The 23,812-nt window shown below is 38.1% G+C and overlaps 1 protein-coding gene across 6 annotated transcripts; it reads left to right on the top strand.

The window, feature by feature from the left end:
• The first annotated feature begins 38 nt into the window (after positions 1–38).
• Positions 39–23,812, top strand: LOC130926692 (tetratricopeptide repeat protein 21B-like). Of its 6 annotated transcripts, none has more exons than XM_057851770.1 (29): positions 39–244; positions 654–783; positions 860–970; positions 1,056–1,222; positions 1,288–1,410; positions 3,307–3,464; positions 3,569–3,653; positions 3,740–3,838; positions 5,138–5,330; positions 5,403–5,500; positions 5,638–5,838; positions 5,909–6,038; positions 6,115–6,272; positions 6,356–6,577; positions 7,724–7,962; positions 8,114–8,186; positions 10,656–10,766; positions 10,867–11,005; positions 11,164–11,270; positions 12,710–12,898; positions 15,224–15,334; positions 15,418–15,499; positions 15,611–15,761; positions 15,837–15,995; positions 16,071–16,266; positions 17,762–17,986; positions 18,241–18,361; positions 18,434–18,501; positions 18,576–23,812. In XM_057851770.1, the coding sequence occupies exons 1-29, from the start codon at positions 221–223 to the stop codon at positions 18,651–18,653; spliced, it is 3,948 nt and encodes a 1,315-aa protein (XP_057707753.1). In that variant the 5' UTR covers positions 39–220; the 3' UTR covers positions 18,654–23,812. The 6 variants fall into 6 exon arrangements, with proteins under 6 accessions (XP_057707753.1, XP_057707755.1, XP_057707752.1 ...); XM_057851772.1 differs by having other exon boundaries at positions 6,356–6,616; positions 15,837–15,896; positions 16,074–16,266; XM_057851769.1 differs by having other exon boundaries at positions 6,356–6,616; positions 16,074–16,266.

Genomic DNA, 23,812 nt, shown 5'->3' with positions numbered 1-23,812 from the left:
TATCTGGACAAAATTGATAATACAAGCGTCGATGAAACTTAAGTAAAAAAACTACCTCCTTTAGATGTAAAGACAGTAGCTACGCATATTGACGAGTCGTAGGTCTTTTTCGAAGTGACTTTGAAGTAAATTAAACAAAATAACATTGTGTACCCGCCGAAACAAATAGAGTACCAATTCACACTCGAGTGCTATAAAAAACACCATTCTGAGAGTGAAGATGGAGAATAAAGACACAGCAATGGTGAGCATTATTTTTGATCGGTTTGAACAACCGTCACTACGCTGTAAAGCAATTTTTTATGCTAAAGTTCAATAACGAACATTCTATACCTTCTTGGTTGATTTTAATTATAGGTTAAATTGGTTTGTAAACTTACAAAACAGTTTTAAAGTGTCCGTTTAAAAATGAATGCGGCTTCATCCCATTTATAGGCTAGGGTGTGCAGACTTGTGCACCCATATTTTCCCTGTTTGATTTCCACCCCTTGGGGAAAAAATGTTGAATCTAGTTGTACTGGTTATTGTTCGCATTAAAGGTTCAATAAGTCAGTTTTCTTCATTTTTTACATCACAAAAAGATAGGTGTAAAATATAGAAAAAGGTATACACTACACTAACACATCTAACGGCCGGACATATTTAATTTTCAGGCTTTGATTCGACATTATTGCAATGAAAAATATTTCAATCATGTTGCTAATGCCACAGCAACTGCACAGAAAAAGTTTCGAAATGAGCCGGTCTTCAGTGTCTTCCGCGCATATGGCGCTTTGATGCAAGGTGAGTTGGACGAAATCAATAGAATGTAAGATTTTTTCTTTCGCATTTATGCAACAAGTCTAACCTTCAATCACAGGTCAAGTTCGACAAGCTGCAGCTGAGTTGGACACGATAAAAGATCGATCAGATGTGTCTCTCTGCTCTCTCATGGCACTCATCTACGCTGAGAAAAAAAAGACGACACCAGGTATGCCAAAAAAGTTTGTTGATTGTAACATTTGTTATATATTTAACTAATTGTAATCAGACATTTTAAATAATTGTAATCGCAGATAGAGAAGTTATTCGCGAGCTTGAAACTAAAATGAGAGAGGATCGCAAAAGTGCATCTCCCCAGAGTCTTTACTATGCAGGGATGTTTCTTTGGCTATTGGGTCGAAATGATAAAGCGAGGGAATACACGGAACGAATGATCAAACTCACCAATAACACCAAAGAGGTAATCCAATGCTACTGCTGAGGGGGGATGCAGCGTTGTATGAACTTTTTGTTTTTTCTTTGCAGGGGATAATTCTGAAAGCATGGATAGATGTGACGTGTGGGAAAGATGACTATGTCAGAAAAGCTGGGAAATTATTTGATGAAGGCCTGAAAGATGGAGCAGATGTTTTTGCTCTAATGGGAAAGGTGAGTTTGAAAAACACTGAAACACTGTAAAACTATTTAAATTTTTTTGTATGTTTTTTTGGAGCTCTGTTTTTTTTGAACACACAAACAATACAACACAAAATAATCCTTGACAACATCATCCATAGTATAAAAATTATCATTTTTTTTATATTATTATGATTTCACGTTCCTCGTATAAATTGTGAAAAATTACAACACTCTTGTTTTCGCTCCCAATTTCATGGGTTGAACTAAATGATCTGCAAGGGGGGGCATTATTCATCCAAAGAGCCTGAGTGTCCTCTGGTGGAGAAAATACTTCGTAGTTTAAATAATTCCTTCATTATTACTATAATGAAATTATAAAGGATCATATCTTCAGTTTTCCGTGGTCAATCGGTGCCAAATAAAAACAGGGAGAGAGGTTAAAATCCGCGCTTTCGAGTCATGTTGAGGGCAGCTCTATGTCAAATGCTTCATTTTTTTACGGTGCTTATTTACGGTGGTTAAAGATGCTATATAGTTGAACAGGCTGGCGTGAACATAGAACGGCGAGCTTGCGTCTGATAAGTATAATGGAGTCATGTGATTATTTTTGTCACCAATATCTTACTGGTGAATTTGGCATAGCTACTCTTGGCATTGCTGGCAAAATAAAATAAATCTGATGTGTAAAATAAAGAGGAAACTAACAGCTGTTGTGTAACCCAAAGTAGCGGAGTGAGAGTAGCGTTTTTTTCTTTACAAAAAGTAAAAGTAAAGAGTATAGCTTAGTAAAACTACTCTTAGAAGTACATTTTTCTCAAAAAGTTACTTGAGTAAATATAACGGAGTACATGCAACGCATTACTACCAACCTCTGGTAACACCTTATGGTGGATTACCGAAGGTGAAGGGCTCACAAACACTAAATTAGACAGATCTTCCAAGAAAATAGGCCTTGTAGATACAGTGTATCACAAAAGTGAGTACACCCCTCGCATTTCTGCAGATATTTAAGTATATCTTTTCATGGGACGACACTGACAAAATGACACTTTGGCACAATAAAAAGTAGTCTGTGTGCAGCTTATATAATGCAGTTAATTTATTTTTCTGTCAGCATTGCTGCAGAGATTGAAGAGGTGAGGGGGTCATTCCCTCCACCATGCTTGACTGTAGGCATGACACACATATCTTTTTACTCCTCACCTGGTCGCCGCCACACATGCTTGAGAACATTGGAACCAAACAAACTAATCTTCGTCTCATCAGACCATAGGACATGGTTCCAGTAATCCATGTGCTTTGTTGACATGTCTTCAGCAAACTGTTCGCGGGCTTTCTTGTGTGCCGCCTTCAAAAGAGGCTTCCTCTTGGGGTGACAGCCATGCACACCAATTTGATGTACAGTATGGCGTATGGTCTGAACACTAACAGGCTGATCCCCACCTCTTCAATCTCTGCAGCAATGCTGACAGCACTCCTCTAACGAGCCACATGACATTTTGGAGGGAAAATGACAAGTAGTACTCAATTTGGACATTTAGGGATGTATGTAGTTCCCATGCGGTGCACTCACTTTTGTTGCCAGGGGTTTAGATATTAATGGTTATATTTTGAGTTATTTTGAGGGGAAAATGAAATTACCTATATTATATAAGCTGCACACAGACTACTTTTCATTCTGTCGAACTGTCATTTTGTCAGTGTTGTCCCATGAAAAGATATACTTAAATATCTGCAGAAATACGAGGGGTGTACTCACTTTTGTAATACACTGTAGAAAGTCTCAGTTTGAGTTTAGCTCATAAGAAAAAGTGTTGGCACTCATATTTTTGTTATATGAAATAAAATTTTACTGCTATTAAATATGTTACATTCATATCACAGTATAGTATTGTACAGTATGTTACTTTACATTTGTTGTCCTAGGCACAATACTTTGAAAATTGCCAAAACTACTCAGAAGCATTAGGAGTGGTTAATAAGGTCATTGCCAGTTTCCCTGGGTTCTTACCAGCGCTTATTAAGAAGATGACACTTTTTTTAAATCTCCAAGACTGGGAACAAACCACGGAGGCAGCAGTAAGGTATGTAGCAAGCTTTCTTGTGCCTAGGTTTAGATTTTACAATTTTGTCATCACAAGCATGTTAAAGTTAGTGTAAATATATCATCTCACTGTTCTCATTTCAGAGTTCTGCAAATGGATGCAAATAATCTGAATGCTCTACATCTTCTAACTCTGCATTCATTATGTATAAATGGAGATATGACTGAGGTACACAACTAAAGAAAAAAATGGCCGACTTTTGGAGTAGTAAACCAGTAATAAGCTAAGTTAATTGTTTATGTCTGGCTTGGCAGTCAATTACACATCTCACCAACCTCATTAAAAGTCTGGAGGTGCAAGAACCACACAACCCTGAACTCGCTTACAGGATGTCTCTGGCATTCAGTCGAGTCGTAAGACAAATTTGTATCTGCTTGTATCCGAAGGATTTTGTCAGGTTTGTCTTAGGGCTGGGCGATACGGCCTTAAGTATGTATCACGATAAATTGAGCAGATTTACCTCGATAACGATAAATGACGATAAATTGTAAACTGTAAATTGTTTCTCGTTGATTTAATTACCAGCTTTCAATTTAACATATTTAACAATTGTACATGCAATCTAAACTTGTAATATATAAAAAAATATTGTAAACAATAACAATTCAAGTATGACCATTTATAACAGCTTGTATGACTTGAACAATTTACAACATTATAAAAATTAATGCGACTGTGCAAACATGTCATTATAACAAAAATGACTTACAGTTTGAAACAGTACACTTCAAACAGACAACTTATTTGTAATGGTTGCTGTGACTTAATTACTCAACACAAGTGTTTACGTCAAGGTTTTAGTTTTTTTTTTTCCCAAAGCATTTTTAATACATGCACGTACATATGCACCCCCCACACAGACACATACACACATTAAAGCTATATTGCTCTTTTGCCAATGAAACATTTAAGATTTTGCAAAGAATAAAGCAAGCACAAACAAAAGAATAGCTGTGGCCATTAAATGGTCATATTATAGGCTTCACTGTTGGATTATAATTGATTATGAATGCTTTACGATCATAAAAGGGATATCAAGGAAATCACAGATACAAAATAAAGCGTAACACTAATTGCTAGATGCAGTCCGTGTCCAATCAATCCACTCATTAAGTTCAGCCGTTTTGACAAGGTTAGAGCCGCTATCTGACTCCATCACATTTATTTGTAGCTAGCGTTAGCCTGTGGCCTGGCTTCCAGTAGAAAGCAGTGAACGCACCCTCTCCTGAAATCGTGAGAACCAGGGAGGAAAGCGGGCGAAAGCCGGTTTGGAGGCCGCCAAGACTCTACTTAATGTCGGGTGAAAGTTTGGCGAAGCTCCCTTAAGCCCGACTCCATCACGTTTGCTTGTAGTGATAGCCACTAGCATTAGCCTACCTCTGTTTGTTTGAATTCCTGATAACCATGTGACTTCCTACGTAAGCACACTGACTGCTTTCTTAAAGGGGAGTGAACATAGCCGAACAACAGAGTCAAAGCGGGATAAAAAGACTATATTTTCTTGTTTTATTAAAATTATCGAATTTACCGATATGGTCAAAATTACGTCGGTTATCGTGAAGAATTTCGGTAACGATAAATTTTCGGTATATCGCCCAGCTCTAGTTTGTCTTGTGTAGAATGTTACTATTTGCTGTATGCATTCTTCCTAGTGTGGACGAAATGAGATGGTGCTTGAGCAGGTGTTCAAAATAGTGGAAAAAGCATTCAGCGAGATGCAAGGAAGCTCAGATTTCGCGGCAGAGTTGGGCTATCTCATGCTTCTTCAGGGGAAAATCAAGGAGGCTGTGAAGTGGTACAAGACAGCCATGACATTGGATGAGATGAGCCTCACTGCACTCACTGGCAAGTTGCAAAGTACACAACTGTGAATGGGTGCCTTTATAAAGGTTAGCGTGTATTATTTTGATTTTAAAGGTATAATTTGGTGCCAACTGATTGAGGGTTGCGTTGAGGAAGCTGAGAAAGATTTGGAATTTTTGACGGAGGTTCAACAGACCACTGGAAAATCAGGGGTAGAGTTTGTATATTTTCCATACTTGTGTTACGTAGCTTTTGCATATTTCCTGCACTATGTGTTTGTTTTTAGTGGGAGATTGTAATTTCCTGGTGTTCAATTTTTGTTTCTCAATCATTATTTTTACCTTATTAGGAAATCCTGTACTTGCTTGCGCTGGTAGCAATTAAAAAGCGCCGTCCCCAAGAAGAGATAACCAAGCTTCTAAAAGATGCAGTAGAAACCCACTTTTCCACTCTCCAAGGTCTGCCTTTAACTGTGGGGTACTTTCAGAAGATGAACCCTGACTTCCTCTTACAGATTGTCAAGGAGTATCTTGCTCTGTGTCCTTCTAAGGTACATCTCAATGCTTATGTTTCTACATTAATGGCATATTTCGAAAACAATTTGACTGTTTTTGGTCCAGCCTTCAGGTCAGGGCCAGTCTTTTGCCCCACAGCTCAGGCACTGTGCTTCCTTGTTGGATACAGTTGTCAGGGTTGTTCCAGGTCTCCTTCAAGGGGTCTTCTTGCAAGCCAAAGTCAGATATCAGTCTGGTAGGCAATGCATTTTAAATGTGCTTGCTTTCTTTAACTGATCATTAGTGGCAACTGTATGTCCGCATTCTTTCAGGTAATGTGGATGCTGCTCAGAACAGTCTACAACACTGCTTGGAACAATGTCCTTCGCATACAGATGCTCATCTGCTCATGGCACAGATCCACTTGTTGCGGGGTAATTTCACTTTGTGTTTCCAGTCGCTTGAACTCTGCCTCAGCCATAACTTTGAGGTAAGAGCGTCAATAGAATGTAGGGGTCACGGTTCTGTTTCTGTGTGTTTTAATACTCTATTAAATTCACACATGCATTCCAGATTAGAGAGCATCCATTGTACCTCCTGATCAAGGCTCAAGCTAAGAAGAAAATGGGTGAGCTGACAGAAGCCATTCAGATTTTGCAATTGGCAATGAATCTTCCAGGTGTCTACAAGGCTGAATCCTTAACCATGTCCAAAAACAAAATCGTACTGAGTTCTGCAGATTGTGTCTGTGTCTTCTTGGAATTAGCTGAGGCTTTGCGGCTCAGTGATAAACAGGTCCAGTCTCTTCAACGATCTGAATTTGATCACTCATGGGTAATATTATTTTCAGTTACCGTATTTTTCGGACTACAAGTCACTCCTGAGTATAAGTCGATCCAGCCATAAAATGCCCAACGAAGAGAAAAAAAACATATACAAGTCGCAACTGAGTATAAGTCGAATTTTGGGCGGAAATTTACCTGATAAAATCCAACACGTAGAACAGACATGTCATCTTGAAAGGCAATTTAATATAAAAATACAATAGAGAACAACATGCTAAATAAATGTACAGCGTACAGTGTATGAACAACGAAATGTGAATATACTGTCCTACGTTACGGCTCGGTCCTGGCTTTACAGCGAACTCCCAAAAGACAATGCTGGACGTCCGTATAATTTGCTGAATCAATTTGGTCCTCGGTAGAAAACAGGTTCGCATCAACGTAAATAAATGATAATTAGGTACGATTAGTAATAAGTAACAGGTTAGCATGCGTTCGCTATCATTAGCACATCGTTCAAACAACCACACAATTCAATTCAATTCAATTTTATTTGCTGGCTCTAAGTGTCCGATCGCGGGTGGAAAACACACAACAACAACAGAAAAGATGATACACGCAGGCGTTGCCTCTATAGAGATGATTTAAAAGCATAAACAATGAAAGTAGGTTCGCAGCCGTCTATTCTCTCTCGCTAACTCGCCCACTCACTCACTTACTCACTCAGAGCTACGTAGCTGTCCGTCTTCTTCTGGCGTGTGAGCACTCTTCTTCACGTAAACAAGTGCGAGTGCGCCCTCACTTGGGCGTGAAAGCGCCACAAACTAAATGCATCCATTTCAAGATAAATAAAAAAGTCATTAATACAATTGAACATACTGCCAAAGGCAGAACGCGAACGTGGCCATAGCTATAAAGAGATATTTAGATAACTATAGCATAAGAACATGCTAACAACTTTACAAAACCATCAGTGTCACTGCAAAACACCAAAATAACGTGTGAAATTATATCATAATGTGTTAATAATTCCACACATAAGTCGCTCCTGAGTATAAGTCGCACCCCCAGCCAAAATATGAAAAAAACTGCGACTTATAGTCCGAAAAATACGGTAGTTACAATATATACTCAGACATATGTGTTTCAATTGCAGCAAGAAGCAGCCAGTGTAATGCAGGATGCAATCAATAAATTCTCTGGTACTCCTGAAGAGCTCCGAGTCACTATTGCAAATGTAGATCTAGCGTTGTCACAAGGTGACACAGAGTTGGCACTGAATATGCTGAGAAACATTACACCTGAGCAGCTCTACTACATTCAAGCTAAGGAGAAAATGGCAGATATTTTCCTGAATCACAAAAAAGATAAGCGTCTGTATGTAAGCTGTTACAGGTAAGGTGTATGTAAAAGTTGACTACACAAATTTCTTGAACGTACGTTATTGTAATTTGTTACCTATATGCCTCTAGAACTAATTAATTACAAGAGAAAAATAATACCTACAAAAATACGGAACAATGAAATTTATCGTTCTGTTCTCCAGGGAAATAGTTGACAAGATACCCAGTCCTCACACATACGTCTTACTTGGAGAAGCTTACATGCACATTTTAGAGGTAGGTAGCAAACACAATTGTTCTGTGTAAACTACTAAATACAGTATTGCGGTGACGATTTGCATGTACACCTGTTTATATGTGAAAAAAAGACATGTACTTCACTACAAGATGTACAGCAAATCACAGGTGGTAATTTAACTCATTTTTCTGAGTTTATATAATGCTCATAGATTTTGACGTTACACTTGGAAAGTTCATATTTTAACTCATTAATAGCATTAAATTCTGACACCGTCAGTGTTGATTAATAACACATTATACTTTTACCACTAAAATTGAGATACTGATTTTCATTCTGAGTGTTTTATTTTAACATTTGTGGTGTGTTTTTATGACGCATGAAAGTGTATTTTTAATGCTTGTGTTATTTTCTGACAATTTTAAAGATTCATTGTGTTGTGGGTTCTGGAGGAGCGGGGGACGCAAATGCCGTTCTAACCAATGTTTATTGAAGGTTTTGAGGGGTTGGCAATATGCGCCAGAGGGAGCAGGCAGGCGGCGGTTATACTTTATCTGGGAAACAAAAAGCAAATTGAGTTTGATAGAGAACTGTGGATACTAGAATATGGGTAAGGCTGGATTCAAAAACTCGTGGAGTTGAGTCGTTGATCTGTTAGTGAGGCCAAGGAACTGTTTAATTATGCCGTGGATAATGATTATGTGCACCTGGACCCAGGTTCACTCATCTGTCCAATCCTGTAATCAGAATGTTGACACAAGTGCTGCAACGATTAATCGATTAACTCGAGTATTCGATCTGAAAAAAAGATTCAAATTAAATTTTACTGCTTCGAGTTTTCGTTTAATTGAAAGTGGCGTTGTAATAGTTTATTTTGAAAGTGTTTGAATATAGTTTTATTGATTTGGGTGGATACATTGCCCTCTAGTCTGCCTCGTTTCAAATGGTTGAATCCAGGTGCTCCATGTTAAGACTAACATAAGCCAAGTTTTTTTGGTTTTTTTTTTTTTTTGTGGGAATATGTGTTCGAACCATTTGTTAAGAGCATTGTAAAAGCAAAAAAAAAAAAAGAAAAAAAAAAACATTAGCGTTTAAAGCATTTTAGCTAGCGGACTTTTGCTATCTAAGTTAGTCATTGTTCTTTTGTTGTACATAGATCCTTATTTAGTTTTTATACCGTTTAAGGCTCAACTCAGGTATTTTAATTTTTCATGTTCCTTATCCGATTACTCGATTATTCGAACTAACTAGTTCATTGATTAATTGACTACTTAAATAATCGATAGCTGCAGCCCTAGTTGACACACATACTGGGTTCCCCACCTCACATTACCGGAATTGTGTACGCCCCACCCCCCCAATGAAGTTTCTTTTCGACTTACCTTCCTGCCTCTTCCTTAACGTTTACTTGGCCCCTCCACATGATGTCCAAAGGTAAATATAATTAGATTATGATAGCACCACTATGTTCATAGGTAGCATAAGCGTTTAATAATGTACTTTTTGTTGTTTGTCCCTTTCCTCTTCTGTCTGCTTCTTTTCTTTCTGTCTCCTCTAAACCCCTTTCCGTTCGCTGCTTTCTCCTAATGAATAAAACATAATGAGCAACCACAATGGGAGTACTGTATATCAAACTCCCATGTGACATATTAAAACTGTTCAGGCCGTAACAATGGGCGAAAAATAATTGTCCATAATACCCCATCCTTCGCATGTGTTCTTCAATATGAAGCACCACAAGAGTTTGTAAATAAATGGAAGAAAAAAAGCACCTGTCTAATTTACTCCAAATGTAAACATTGGTCTTATGTGTAACATATGGACAAAGCTTGTCGCAGTCAGTGACGTTTCCACAGTTAAATCTTTGCTTATCAGTGTCAGCATGATGGCGCCACAAATGCAGAATTCGCACATCTTCACTCTGGGAACAGTTTTTTTAGAACCCTCGTTTAAATGTGCTTGTGCGTGTGGATGATAGGCCAAACTGTAGAAAAAAATATTTTTTTCCAAATACCCCGCTACATGTAGACATGGCCTTAGATTCCCATCCTCCGTGTCTAAGAAGCTGAACAGTACAAGTAAAGAAAAAAAAAAAGAATGTTGACACCCCCACACACTGGAAAGAGGAGGAGCAGGGCTCAGGGCGCAGAGCTCCTAAGTTCCTAACAGCTGTTTTCTGACACATGCACTTACTGGGTGTGGCTCTAACTCTGTTAGAAGTGCATTTATCTCTGTGAGGGGTGTTTGTGTTCAACTCCCTAAATTTACTGTAGACCAGTCTGAGAGCGATCTTAACACTGCTAGTGTTAAAACAACACCCAAATCATCACGGATCAACTCAATATAATTTACACCTGAAAATCAATTCTACAGATTTTTCTGAGTAAGCATATTAAATCAGTCATGATCAATATCCATTGTATTGTAAACAAGAAAAAAAAAAATCTTGCAAATTATTTACAACAGAACACTAACCACTAATCTCAAAACTGTTGAACTCTCATCAGCCAGAGAAAGCCATTGAGGTTTATGAGCATGCTTTGGAGAAAACACCGGAAGATGGAGCTCTAGTGAGCAAGTTTGGCAAATTTCTGATCAAGACTCATTACTTTGACAAAGTTTGTACCTCATTTTTTATGTTTTTTTTTTTTTTTTTTTTTAAATAATAATTGACTTTCAACGAGAAAACAGTTTTGACACGCAACTAATATTATGCAGGCATTACATTACTATGAGGCTGCATTGAAGACCGGACATCAGAACTTTCTTCGCTATGACCTGGCCGAGTTGCTGATGAAGATGAAACAGTATGAACGTTGTGAGAGTGTTCTTCATGATGCTCTGTCTCATAAGCCAGGTAGGCCTACTTAGCAGTACTTACATCATCCAAGACAACACATTCAATACATCACATGAGACAGATATCTGCCATGTAATATGCTCTTGTGAAATCCCAAGCACCTTACGAAAAAGCTTTCAACACCATGTCTTTTTCTTTTCTGTTGGCTATCCAAGTGAATGGACTAGGTGCACTCTCAGATGATTGTCGTTGCTTGATGTTGCTGGCAAAGGTCCAAAATAGGGTTGACAAAGCTGAAGAGGCTTTAATATCACTACAAAGGGTAAGTAATATTTTTCGACGATGGGTTACTTTTTGTTTACTGTACTGTAATTGTAAGACATGGAAGCTCCATTTTAGGCCCCATGGACAAAATGGAAGGGGCTGGGATTGGCCATTAATTGGTGTTGATGGGAGTGTGCACTGTGAATATGAATCTTTAACATGTCTGGGGACCTGAAGGTGAAGTGAATCAACGTTTGACAAAAAAGCTAATATTATGAAAATTTTTATTCAACGACCAAGGCCTTTTGGGGCCTGTTGGAGGCAGTCTTTCAGGTCCTCCGCGTGTTCGTTTCCAATTCAGGTGAGATGGCTAGACTGGATTGCTAAATAAAAGACTGGAGGCAAGAGATAATTACTGCGCAGTTTTAATTTCAGAAATTTCTGGGTGCATTCAATGACAGAACAAAAGCTGTGTAGAGGAATGCACGCTGAACAGAGCTCGGCGTTGCTTATGTGCTGTACAGATAAGGAGGTCATGAGCCTTGCTGGTTGGCAGTTAAAAGTCCATGATTATTGTTGGCAGTTAAAGTCCATGATTATCTGAGGCAAAACTAACTGTCAGCGGTTTTCTGTGATAAACAACTCCATTTATGGACATGATTGCATTAGACTAGATGCATACTGACTGAGAAATTTAATTTTCAAAGCCAATGACATGCACATTACCATCTTACACAAAACAGTTTTAGCAACGATTATATATTTAAAAAAAAAAAAAAAAAACATCCTCAAGCTCGCGTCCTCTACCAGAGGTTTGGCAGTGAGTGAGCTCCGCAGTATCTTAGCTGTTCCTAGAACTGCACTCTTCTGTACTGAGGCTTCAGATGTTGTTCCTGGGATCTGCGGGAGCCACTCTCCCACTACCACAGGAACAACTTTAGCCTTCACCTTCCACAACCGCTCCATCTGCTTTTTCAGCCCTTGCCAAGGGCCCCTTGGTACTTCTCCACCTTCCCATGTTCGTTCTTCCTGATGTTGGCGACAGCTGGTATTGCCACATCTATCATCGTCCGGTTCGTTAGATTGGAGCTATTTGTCAGTCTGGAGGCTGAAGTCCCACAGAACCTTGGCCTTGTTGTCTCAGCCACCCTTGAGACTGGGTCTATGGGGATCTGGGCACTTCTATTTGTTACTGGTTACAGATATTCCCTCTATACTATCCTAGCCACTTGGTTGTGCCTCTTCACGTACCCTGATTTAGCTAGCACTTATCATGCATTTAAAAAATGAAAAAAAGGTTTTGTTTCTGTTTTTGAACAACCTAGCACTGCATAAAACGGTATTAAAAGTTCAAAAGAATGTTTAGGTCTCTCCCGATGATACCTTTTTGTCATTTTAAGGTAATTCGCTGCCATCTTGTGGCTCTGCTGTAAAGGAAGGCCACATTTATATCTTCTGAGTTCCATTATTATCAGTGATAAATTGCACTGTTGCCAGGCACGGGACGTTCAGGCCAGAGTGCTGAAGCGGGTGCAATTGGAGCAGCCAGACAGCTTCGACGTACAGAAGCAACTTGCTGCCAAGATCTGCACTGAGATCGCTCAACACTACACCAGTCAGAGGGTCTACGACAAAGCAATCGAGTTTTATAAAGAATCCCTTAGCCATTGTGAGACTGATCATAAGGTCAGTACTGCACCGCTGGAACAAAATGTCCTATGTGATCTTCCCTTTGGCACCTGTGGTTGACAATCCTATGCATATTTTAATATGTATATTAACCCTAATGTGGATTGTTGGGGTTCTTTTACATAGTGGTATGAAAAACTTCAGCACATTTAAGCATAATTGAAAATGTCTGTTATTTTCAATTATATATAAGTGGATATTTGGATCAGCAAAAAAATACTGATGGACAGAGTAATATTTTAGAAGTGAAACCTGTCACGTCGTGGAAGTGAGGTGAACCGAAACGCACAGAAACCGGGAGGCGAGGCAGGGTGGCGTAAAACTCAAAAATGTTTATTGATAGTTAACAAAAAACAAAGTACAAAAACCAAGGGGAACAGACAAAAGGTATTAAAACTTACAATTGGAGGGATCCAGGAACAGCAAGGGCAAGAACGTTGACGGGACAGATGCTTGGATGGACACATGAATTGACAACGACCGAACAAGAACAGACAACACATGGGGAACTTAAATAATAATAACAATAAGACACAGGTGGTTGATTCGAGAGGCGGCGGATTGGTCAAGACACAAGGAGCAGGTCACAGCAGGTGAAATCAATAGATAATCATAAACATGACAAGACACACTGGGGCAGGGGTCCCCAACCTATTCCACAAAGGCCCACTGTGGGTGAAGGATTTCATTCCTACCAAACAAGATGACGACACTTTTCCCCCAATCTGGTGTTTTACAAGTGCAATCAGTTGATTGCAGTCAGGTGTGGCTTGTTTTAGCAGAAGCCTCATTGGTTCAACTGTCTCTGCTGGATCGGCTGGAACAAAAACCAGGACCCACAGTGGGCCTGAGGACTGGGTTGGAGACCCCTGCACTAGGGCACAAACCTAACTCAACTTAACTCAAGGCATGACAAAACCCTATCACTTTGAATACAATGAGATGTGCAATATGCATCAAAACAAAATTGTACAAATGCTAAATTTGGGCTCCCCAAAAGAAATTATATTCAGTCGATCTTCCTTTTGCCAAAATAACAGCTTCTAGAGTCGGAACCCTTCCTCCTTATAAAATATATCATGTTCAAGTCTGATAGTTGCTGAGCATGATAGCCCACTCCAGATCATCCCACAGATTTTCAATAGAATTTAAGCCAGGGGTGAGGGGACTGGGATGGCCCTACTTGAACATTGTAGTAGCTCTTTTGTATGAATACCACAATAGATTTTGAGCAATGTTGTGGCTCGTCGTATTGTTGCAATATCTAGTCCTGACATAAATGTTGTGACTGTCTTCTGAACATTACTATCAAGATTATGTTGATATTGAGTGCAACCCTCATTTTTTAAAAAGTTCCCAGTACCAGGACTGGCCCCACTGTCCTACAGCATGATGGATTTGCCGCCAAATTTTACTGTGGGGAGCATATACTTTTCTTCGAATTCAGTGTTCTTTCATCACAATGCATAAGACTCCTTGTTATCACCAAATAGCTCAATCTTTCTTTCATCAGTCCAGAGTGCCGTATTTCAAAATGAAGCTGGCTTATCCATATGTGCTTTTGAATGCCTCAAGCGAGTGTTGTGGCATGTGTGCTGAAAAGACTTCGTATGCATCGCCATTTCATGCAGCTTCTCCTGTACAAAGTGCACTGAATTGTTGCACAAAGCACAGTCACACCATCTACGGCAAAAATGATGCTGGTGAATATGGGTTGTCTCTGTCTATTGACACAATCCTTAGCCTTGCCATCGCTGATATTTTTCTAGGGCTGCCATTTCTGGCTTAAATAATAATTGTGTTTGTGGTCCCTCATTTCTCATTGTGTCCTTACAGTGGAAACTGACAGCTAAATTGTCAGTGAAAGCTTTATGTAGCCTACTTTTAAACCATGATTTTGAACAGTCTTTTCATTCAGGTCGTTTTAGAGCTGTTTTGAGGCCACATGTTGCCACTCTTTGCTGGAAATTAAAAGAGAAACAACATGCAGTTGGCCACCTAAAATACACTTCTTCATGATTGCATGCATCTTTCTATGAGGTTCAAGAAAGCTCACATGCCAATTTTGGTTTGCAATTATTCAGTGCTAAGAAATTACAGGTATTCAAATCAAGGAAATGACTATAAGAGTGCCCAAATTTTTGCACCTGTGTAATTTTGTTTTGATGCATATTGAACAACTTCAGTGAGTCCAATAAATGTAGTTTCAATGCTAAAATGTCACTCCGTCCATTAGTTGTTGTTTTTTTAATGGAAAATAATGGAATTTGTCAGTGCTGCCAAACATTTTCATACCACTGTAAGTTATCCCTAAAATTATAGGTGATGCTGGAGTTGGCCCAGGTATTCTTCATTTTAGATGATATTGATGCATGTCAGGAACAGTGCAGCGTTGTCTTGAGGAATGACCACTTTAATAAAGATGCAACTCTGGTTTGTTCTATCTTTCAACTCATGTTTAGCCATTATCCTTTTGGAAAATATTGTTAAAACATCTTTCATGTGTTTGTCTTTAGATGATGGCTAATCTTATGTTCAGGAGAAAAAATGACGAGCAAGCACTTTTCCATTATAGGCAACTCTTGGAGTGCAATCCAGGTGAAAAAAAATGTTTCCAAGGAAGCCAGGAAAATTGTTTCTGAGAAAAGATGTACATTAAACTATTAGTGGTGAACAGGCCTCACTGAATGCATATGAATTTGTTTTAAGATGACTTCTCAACCGTATCACGTCTCATTGACTTGTTGAAGAAGGCAGGGAAGTTAGATGAGATGCCCAGATTTTTTGAAAGGTTAGAAAACAATTCTACCAGGCTTGCATTCGACCCTGGGTTTCACTACTGTAAAGGACTTTATTTTTGGTGAGTCAAACGATTCTTGAGGTCATCAGTCACATCTCTTTTTCGTATTGTGTGACATTTGTGCTTGATACTCAGGTACACCGGACAACCGAATGCTGCCCTGCATCACTTCAACCAGGCTAGAAAAGACACAAAGTTGGGTCAAAATGCTGTTCATAAAATGATTGAAATCTACCTTAATTTCAACAATGACATTATGGGAGTGGAAATATCTAACCTAGATCTTAGATTTGGGTAAGATTGGTAAAACATTAGCAGAATGAACATAGGCTGGACAATATGCTTTCTCTTGTCCTCTTCTTTCATCAGCAGCACTACAGAGAAGCAGGAGATGGAGAGGATTTCTGTGACAACAGCTCATCAGCTCTTGAAGGAGATAAAGCCAGAAACACCTGAAGGACATTTAAAGCTTCACATACTGGAGAACTACTGCTTACTGGCCACTAAACAGGAAGTCAATATAAAAAAAGCCCATTCTGTTTTCACAGAACTCGCAACGAATGTAGTAAGCAAACTGAAAATAGTTGAATTAGTCAGGCATTAAAATCTCTCACCTTTCGGCGAAAATCGCCGTTTTGAAGTCAAAAAAGGGTGACCTATGTAAATTATGTGGATCCGAGGAGAAAATGTTTAGGCGGGGTCGGGAGATTATTTTTTTCTATTATTATAATTATGAGATGCATCGCAATTCGATGCGTGACAATTCGATTACGATTCATAAATGTTCAAAAACGTTGATTTTCCCTAAAAATCTTATGACAGCCGCTAGTGGCTAGTGAAATTCAAGACACGTCTACCGCCCGGACACCTTTAACAGACGCACGGACGCAGAAGCTTATGATAGATGCAGCTGGTTACTGAGCGAGAGATTTGCTCCTTTTCAAAAGACTTGGAAATAAATTTGTGTATTAGACCGCCAGGAACACAGCGGTCGCGCTTCTGTGCACAAGTTATTTTTTAGAGCGAGAGTGGAAGAGGGATAGTTCGTCGCTTCTTGCCCTTCAGTTGTCCAGCAGTAGGTTCAAGTCGTGTTAATTGGAAAATGTCCCTAGTGTGTTGCTAAGTATCGTGTGCGTCTACAAGAGGTGAGTACACGAACCCTCTTGTACTGTTAAGCCTTTATTGTTGTGATTTTACTAGTTAGCGCCGAGCGGTATGCTAATTAGCGACTTCGCTAAAATGTATTTCAATGTCAAGTTGTGCGTTGTTTGGTGGTGTACAAAAGTTATTCCAGATGCAGAACGTGTAAACCCAAGAAATAGTACAGCCGTAACACTACTAACATGCGAAATAGTACAGAAATCTGTGAAAACAAAGTATTTTGGTTAAAAGACACTTTGTATGTTTCCAGAAAATGTGGAATTCATTCCACTAGTGTAAATTTTATTTTATTGTTGAGAGAAATAAGTACTGCTGTTTGAAACAGCTAATGTTTTGCACCATGTGAAAAAGAGCATCTCAAGATCAGCTGTGTGTTGTATAGGCATTTTGAGAAATAAGTACTGTACTGCCTTTAAAATGGTTAATGTTTTTGCACTTTCGTGTAAAAAAATAAAACAATAAGCAGTTTAAAGGCAGCCTTTTGTTGTATAGGCATGTTTCCATCGTTCCTGTTGAATCATTAGGATATTTTAAATAAATAATGGACATAAATTTGTTTGGCTACTTTATTAGTAATGTATGATGCAAGCATCGATAATCGTGATGATCGTGATCATCGTTCAATAATGGAATCGTAGCACCCTGAATCGTAATCGAATCGAATTGTGGGGTGACTAAGATGGCACACACTGTGATCCTGCACATCACTGAAACGCAGTGTGGGTCGACAGAGTTCAATATTTTGTTGGGTTGTACAGTGTACCGGAACATATTTCCTCCACACCCTTCTCACCTTTTTAAACCCTGTCTTATTTTCATGCCTGATTATTCATTGTTTTTGGCAAATGCGGTGTTACCGTCTTGATCTCATGTAACCAGGAAGTTGTGTTTGAATTTAGAAAGGACGCGTACCAGCACTACTAGGCATCGCAACAGCTTCAATGATGTTGAAACAAATGCCTCAAGCTAGAAACCAACTAAAACACATAACAAAGATGATATGGAATATTGTTGATGCAGAGGAGTTTGAAAAGAGTTGGCTCCTCCTGGCGAACATTTACATTCATTCGGGGAAGTATGACTTGGCAGATGACCTCCTCAAGAGATGCCTCAACCATAACAAGGTCTACTAATAAGATCAGGCATATACTTCATAACCTACAATCCTAAACTAGATTTTTGAAATCTATGGATAAGGGACAATAAAACTACCATGTATTTTCATTGAACAGAGTCTGAACCGTGTACATTAAACTGTGGTAGCTAAGTTTGCCCAAATACTGCATGAACTAAGCTGATTTCAATGTTAAATACAGTATGATGCAATGCTTTGGACATGCAACAATATGATAATTTTAATTGCACATTTTCATTGCAGTCATGCTGTAAGGCTTATGAGTATCGGGGTTTCATTATGGAAAATGAGCAAGCATTCTGTGATGCAGCATTCAACTATAAACTGGCTTGGAAGTACGGAAATCAATTCAACCCAACTGTTGGTATGTTGATAATAAGTTCAACTCTATGCAAAAATACTGTATATAAAGTCATAATATAAGGTGTTGTTACAGGATACAAACTTGCCTTGAACTATTTAAAAGCAAAACAGAATTTTGATGCCATAGATGTGTGCCATAAGGTGAGATAAAGTTCAAATCATTGTCTGTGTGCACACGCACGTCACATTTTCATGTGTTTTCTTTCCATCTACAGGTGCTTGCTACTCATCCCAATTTTTCAAAAATTAGAATTGACATCTTGGACAAAGCGTGTGCTGCGTTAAGGCCATAGGAATTTGAGTCCCAGTTTTTGTGACTTAAACTTACTTTGCAGTATTTGTTGAGTAGCTTGTTCAATTTGGGATGAACATCATGTTTCAATCTTTGGATCAATGTTTGAAGTAAGTTCTATCTGTCTACTACTCGAACATGTACAGATGTAAGTGGGCTGAGTGGTAGTGTAGTGTTCCTGAATTCATAATAGTCAAATAAAAACCCTAAATTTGAAACTGAGTTCAGTTCAGTTCAGTAGCAGCCTTAAAAAAAAATTAAAAAAAATCAAACAAATGCTGTTTCTTTGACTAGCAAAATCAGTACCAAAACAACAAAATCCAGCAGAACTTTGCTGGAATTGGTATGTTCGGTACTGGTCTTGCTGAAACAAGGAACCAACATATGCAAGATTTCTTAGCAGAGAGGCGTGCCATAGCTCTAGCTATAACTGAACAATAAAAATACTAGTGAAAGTTCTAACCATGGCATTAGTTGCCCGTATAGTTCAAAATCATTTTCACAATGTCTTTCACAATGTGACACTATCAAAATGTACAAGATGAAACTATTTCGCTCACTTATCTTGCTTTACAAGACACTACCAAAATGTACAAGATGAAACTATTTTCGCTCACTTATCTTGCTTTACAATGTAAAAAGCTAAATGTTAGCCTACCTTTAAATGTTATTCAGTTCTTGGTAACACTTTACGATAAGGGTCCCTTAATTAACATTAGTTAAACATTAGTTATTGTCTAAAAAATGCATTAAGTAACGTAATAATTCATATAATCCATTATTTAAATGAACATATTTATGACCATTAGTAATGCATAATCAGACTGTAACTAAAGTAATGGTTTAGTACTATTGAAAAAATTAATATGATGCAATACCTAACATCAATTGACAAATACATTTGTAAATTAATACACAGTTATTAATGTGAACTGGTATGACTAAGTAAATATATTCTTCAAAATTGGGAAATGTTGCTCTGTGAGTCATTTGGTGTTGCTAACCTGACTTGCAGTACGGTATTATTTGACGTTAGTTACTAATATTGATCTTAAAATATGCGTACAGGTGACTCATAAGTATTAATTAACCATAGTTAGCTACTACTGAATACTGTTTGGACCCTTATTGTAAAGTGGACCACATGTAACCCTTGGGTAGCAGATAAACTGAGACAATAACAGTTCAAATAAGGGAAGTTGAAGCAATCACAACCAGAGATTTGTACATAATATATTGAAAACAAATAAACATTATTCAAGGTGACATCTTAACTTTAACTGTTATATGCAAAAATGCACTTCGGCAATTACCAATAGGTAATAGATTGTAATAGGTAATAGGTGTACACACAACTAACTTAAATTAATTCATATATTAATTAATCTTAGATAAGGGATTATGTGACTTATTATAATGTTACTTAAACATTAGTTATTGTCTAAAAATGCATTAACTAATGTTATTTAAAGGACCCTTATTGTAAAGCGTTACCCAGTTCTTAATGTGAACAAGACTATTTTTAACAGCTATATTAATTCCTTCATGGTTTCAAAAACACATTTCATTATTAAATGTTGATATTGGCTCAACTGTATTGAGTTATGTAGTACATTAGGGTGATGTCCTGTTTTGCCCTTGACGCGTCCACTTTTCACGTTCTGTCCGTGGCGTCCGGCCGAGTTTTATGAATTCATGAAAATGTAAGGTTTTCATTCATTTTAACGGGGCCACTTTGCACAGAATACTACGGTACTGTGCTGCCCATAAAGTGTTCCCAGAGAGCCTGCCCAGTAGTTAAGTTTTTTCATGATCAATATGTATATAATCAAATGCTTATGTACCCAAAAGAGTAAGTCGAAAGTACCTTTATTCTACTATGGATACGAATTTGCGCATGCTTGCGCAGTCACAGACTCGGTTTATCATGGCGTTAACTGTCAATTCTCATTCACAAAACAAACCTTCGTCACGACAGGAGCTCACAGGCTACAGGTACACTTGCTAAACTTACTTTTTGGCAATTGTTGACTTCTGTCAGAGCTTTGTACTGGCGTGATATGTAAAGTCCCGTATGATGATGCATCTTTGCGCTGCCGATGATTGTAAACTTTTATAGCAATGTTTGATTTTGCCTCGGCTACCGGTGCTCGCTAATAGGGTAGCTATCAGTGAGCTAAGCCGTGCTAGGCATTCTGGGAAATGTAATTTTGAACTGCTGTGTTTGGAAACGTGCTGGTTGAATAGTTTGTCAGCTTATTCCGGTTATTGTTTGCATGCAATTTAGTTCATTAAATGAGAATAAAAATTGAATGGGAATAACAATTTGTCAACGACAGTTGTCGTGATAGTAATTTATAAAAATGTTTAGTTGGCACATAGCCTGCTGTGTGTGTGTATTGTTGATAGGACTACATTTCCATAGGTCTGTATTATATTATTATTTTTTTTTTATCTTCATTTATTTTAATTTTTTTTGCCTTTTAACTGTTTATTTTTTAGGAAGAATAAAGCATGTTGAGTAACCTCTGAATTGTGCTTTGGTTATATATTATACGGCTTGTTTTTTTTTTTTTAATATAACTGATTTTTTTCTATCCAGATGGAGGAGCTACATGTTAAATATGTCAAAGTGATATAGAGACGTTTGAGTGAAATACAAGTAAAATTCAAATATCTCGAGGCCGGGCCGGGCCGAGTGTCCTCTTTTTTTGGAAATCAAAATATGTTCACCCTATAAGTACATGCCTAGTCTCCCCTGGTGTCTGTCACAGCATTATGCATTTTTTACCGTGGAATTTAAATTTCCATCCGGCGTAATTGTTGCTCCATCATTATGTAACGGCGCGCATTGACTGATAAGTTTGAACTGGTGACGTTTACAGTTTTAATTCAATAGCGGGAGCAGCATGTGTCCTGCACGGGTACAACTGTTCCAGGAGAGACCTTTCCAGGCCGTGTCAGATATTATTTAGCCACTAACTGTGGCACATAATCGTTAACTCTCTGCAGCACACATCAATGGAAGCGCAAATCACATTGCTGTCAAGCTGAGGCAGCTGTCTGTGTCGTGTAGCGAACAATGTAGTTTTACAGATATGATCAGATATTGTCGCGAGCCATTCAAGTGACGTAGACATTGTCAAACATAGAAGAAAATTAGCATTAACCATGTAGAGGGTAGTTACATGAGTGAGGTGTTTGTACATCGCAAAAAGCCATAAATATTGCATGTGCTGCTGCACTTACAAAATAATGCTTCTGAAAAGCTTTTAGAGGAAAGACTGTGGAATATGCACGGCTCAGTTGAACTGCAGTAGCATTCTAATGGCCATCTCCATTGTGGTTTCTATGAGCTGTTATTGATCAAGTCGTACTTGAGTCATACTCAATGATGCAGGCCCTTGCTAAAGAACTTTTTTATTTCTTGTTTCAATTTGTCACCCAATTAGTGTGAACTGCCTGTGCAACGTGGTACCAATTCACAATAATTATCTACTTCAGAATTCAAACTGGACAAGGGCCTAGTTATGCCTTTTTGGAGGGAGTGGTTCAATTTAAACTGCAATTAAGCGGTTGAGAGGGAGTGCATGTGTCACTTGGCCATAAGGGAGGAAGGTTCAGAGGAACTCACCACAACCTAATCTAATGGAATCGTCTTCCCATCTTTGGCAAATAGAATTAGAGCTCTTATGGGTTGCATTCTCAGATTTCTTTGTTATTTTACTGCACTCCTCCTTTTATACTCGAGGCAAGATCCAAGTCGGCGTGCTTTCACTTAGGAGTTTCTTCCTTTCACTGTAATGCGGTTCAACCGGGATAGTTGGCACGTTGCTCCCAAGCTTGTCAGCAGAATCCGGAGTATGTAGTTTACATCCTGTAAGGGGGTTGGGGTCACATTTTCAATGTTATGTTTGCAAGTACTAAATAATACGTAAAGTCATAGGCTCAGCTCCTGGGGCAACTAGTATATCACTCCTCTGTGTGAGATGGGACTTGAAACAATCAATAATTAGTCACCATTCTTATATTTACTGGACTGAGGGATTAGCTGTCACATGCAGTAAGAAGCATGCTGGACCGTAATAAATATTTTGACTATTATCAATAATTAATAAAATACTCAACCCACTTAAGATCCTAATTGTTTCCGGCAGAAGCCGCAAAACACACTCACAAACCAGAATAGAGCTCGTTCAAGAGGGATTAGCTGAAACATAATACTCATTATATTCTGTTAAGAAAAACAATACGATAAAAACGTGGTAAATTTGAAGAAAAAAAAGACACAACACTGGAATTTTGTCGATGTAAATGATTACATTTTTATCCATATGAAATAATACAAATATTGACTGCTGTTTTATCTGACCTATTTCATTATTTAGATGGATACTAGTAAGCACGTGCAAATGTAAGACAAAGTAAATTACTGCATGGCAATTTTTGCCCCCAGATAGATATAGGCAGTTTTTATGATAAAGTAATAATAAACACTAAGATGTTCTTCAATATTACAATCTTGTATTAGAAAGCTTATAGTTGATATTTCAGAAAAACAAAGGATATTACATAGATAAAATCAATGGTGTTAAATGAGAAAATAACTGTATTTGCCATACTTGAGGTACAAGTCATCTTTATTCTTTTGGCTTTCCACTGAAACGAGTTATAGCAGTGTCTTGCATGCAGTATATTTATACACTACAAGCATTATGCATATTACTGATGGGAGATATTTGAGTCTGTGTAATCAAATCTGTTTGTTAACAAGGTCAACACAATGTATGTATTGAATGATTTAATTACATGCAAAACATATTCACATTTATGTAATGTTCTCATAACATGGTATAGTAGATGAAATTTTCTATATGGTAGCAACCAACCCAATGACAAAAACTACACAATAAAATGTAAACAAGTAGGAAACCACCAGAGAGTAAGGCAGGGGTATCCAACTCTGGTCATGGAGAGCCCCTATCCAGCTTGTTTTCCATGTCTCTAAATCAAATGATCATCAGCAAGCTCAGCTTTTAGGATGCTCAAATTGTCCCCACCAACTTTTAAGCAACCTTATTTGCATTATCAGTCATGTTGAGTTCAGTTATATAGGTAATTTAGATTGTCGTGTAATGATAGAATAGACCCTACCATTAT

Source organism: Corythoichthys intestinalis, chromosome 12, assembly GCF_030265065.1.
Source record: "Corythoichthys intestinalis isolate RoL2023-P3 chromosome 12, ASM3026506v1, whole genome shotgun sequence".
Classification (NCBI taxonomy): Eukaryota; Metazoa; Chordata; class Actinopteri; order Syngnathiformes; family Syngnathidae; genus Corythoichthys; species Corythoichthys intestinalis.
Note: the sequence above shows the minus strand (reverse complement) of the source record. Positions and strands in the feature narration are given on the sequence as shown.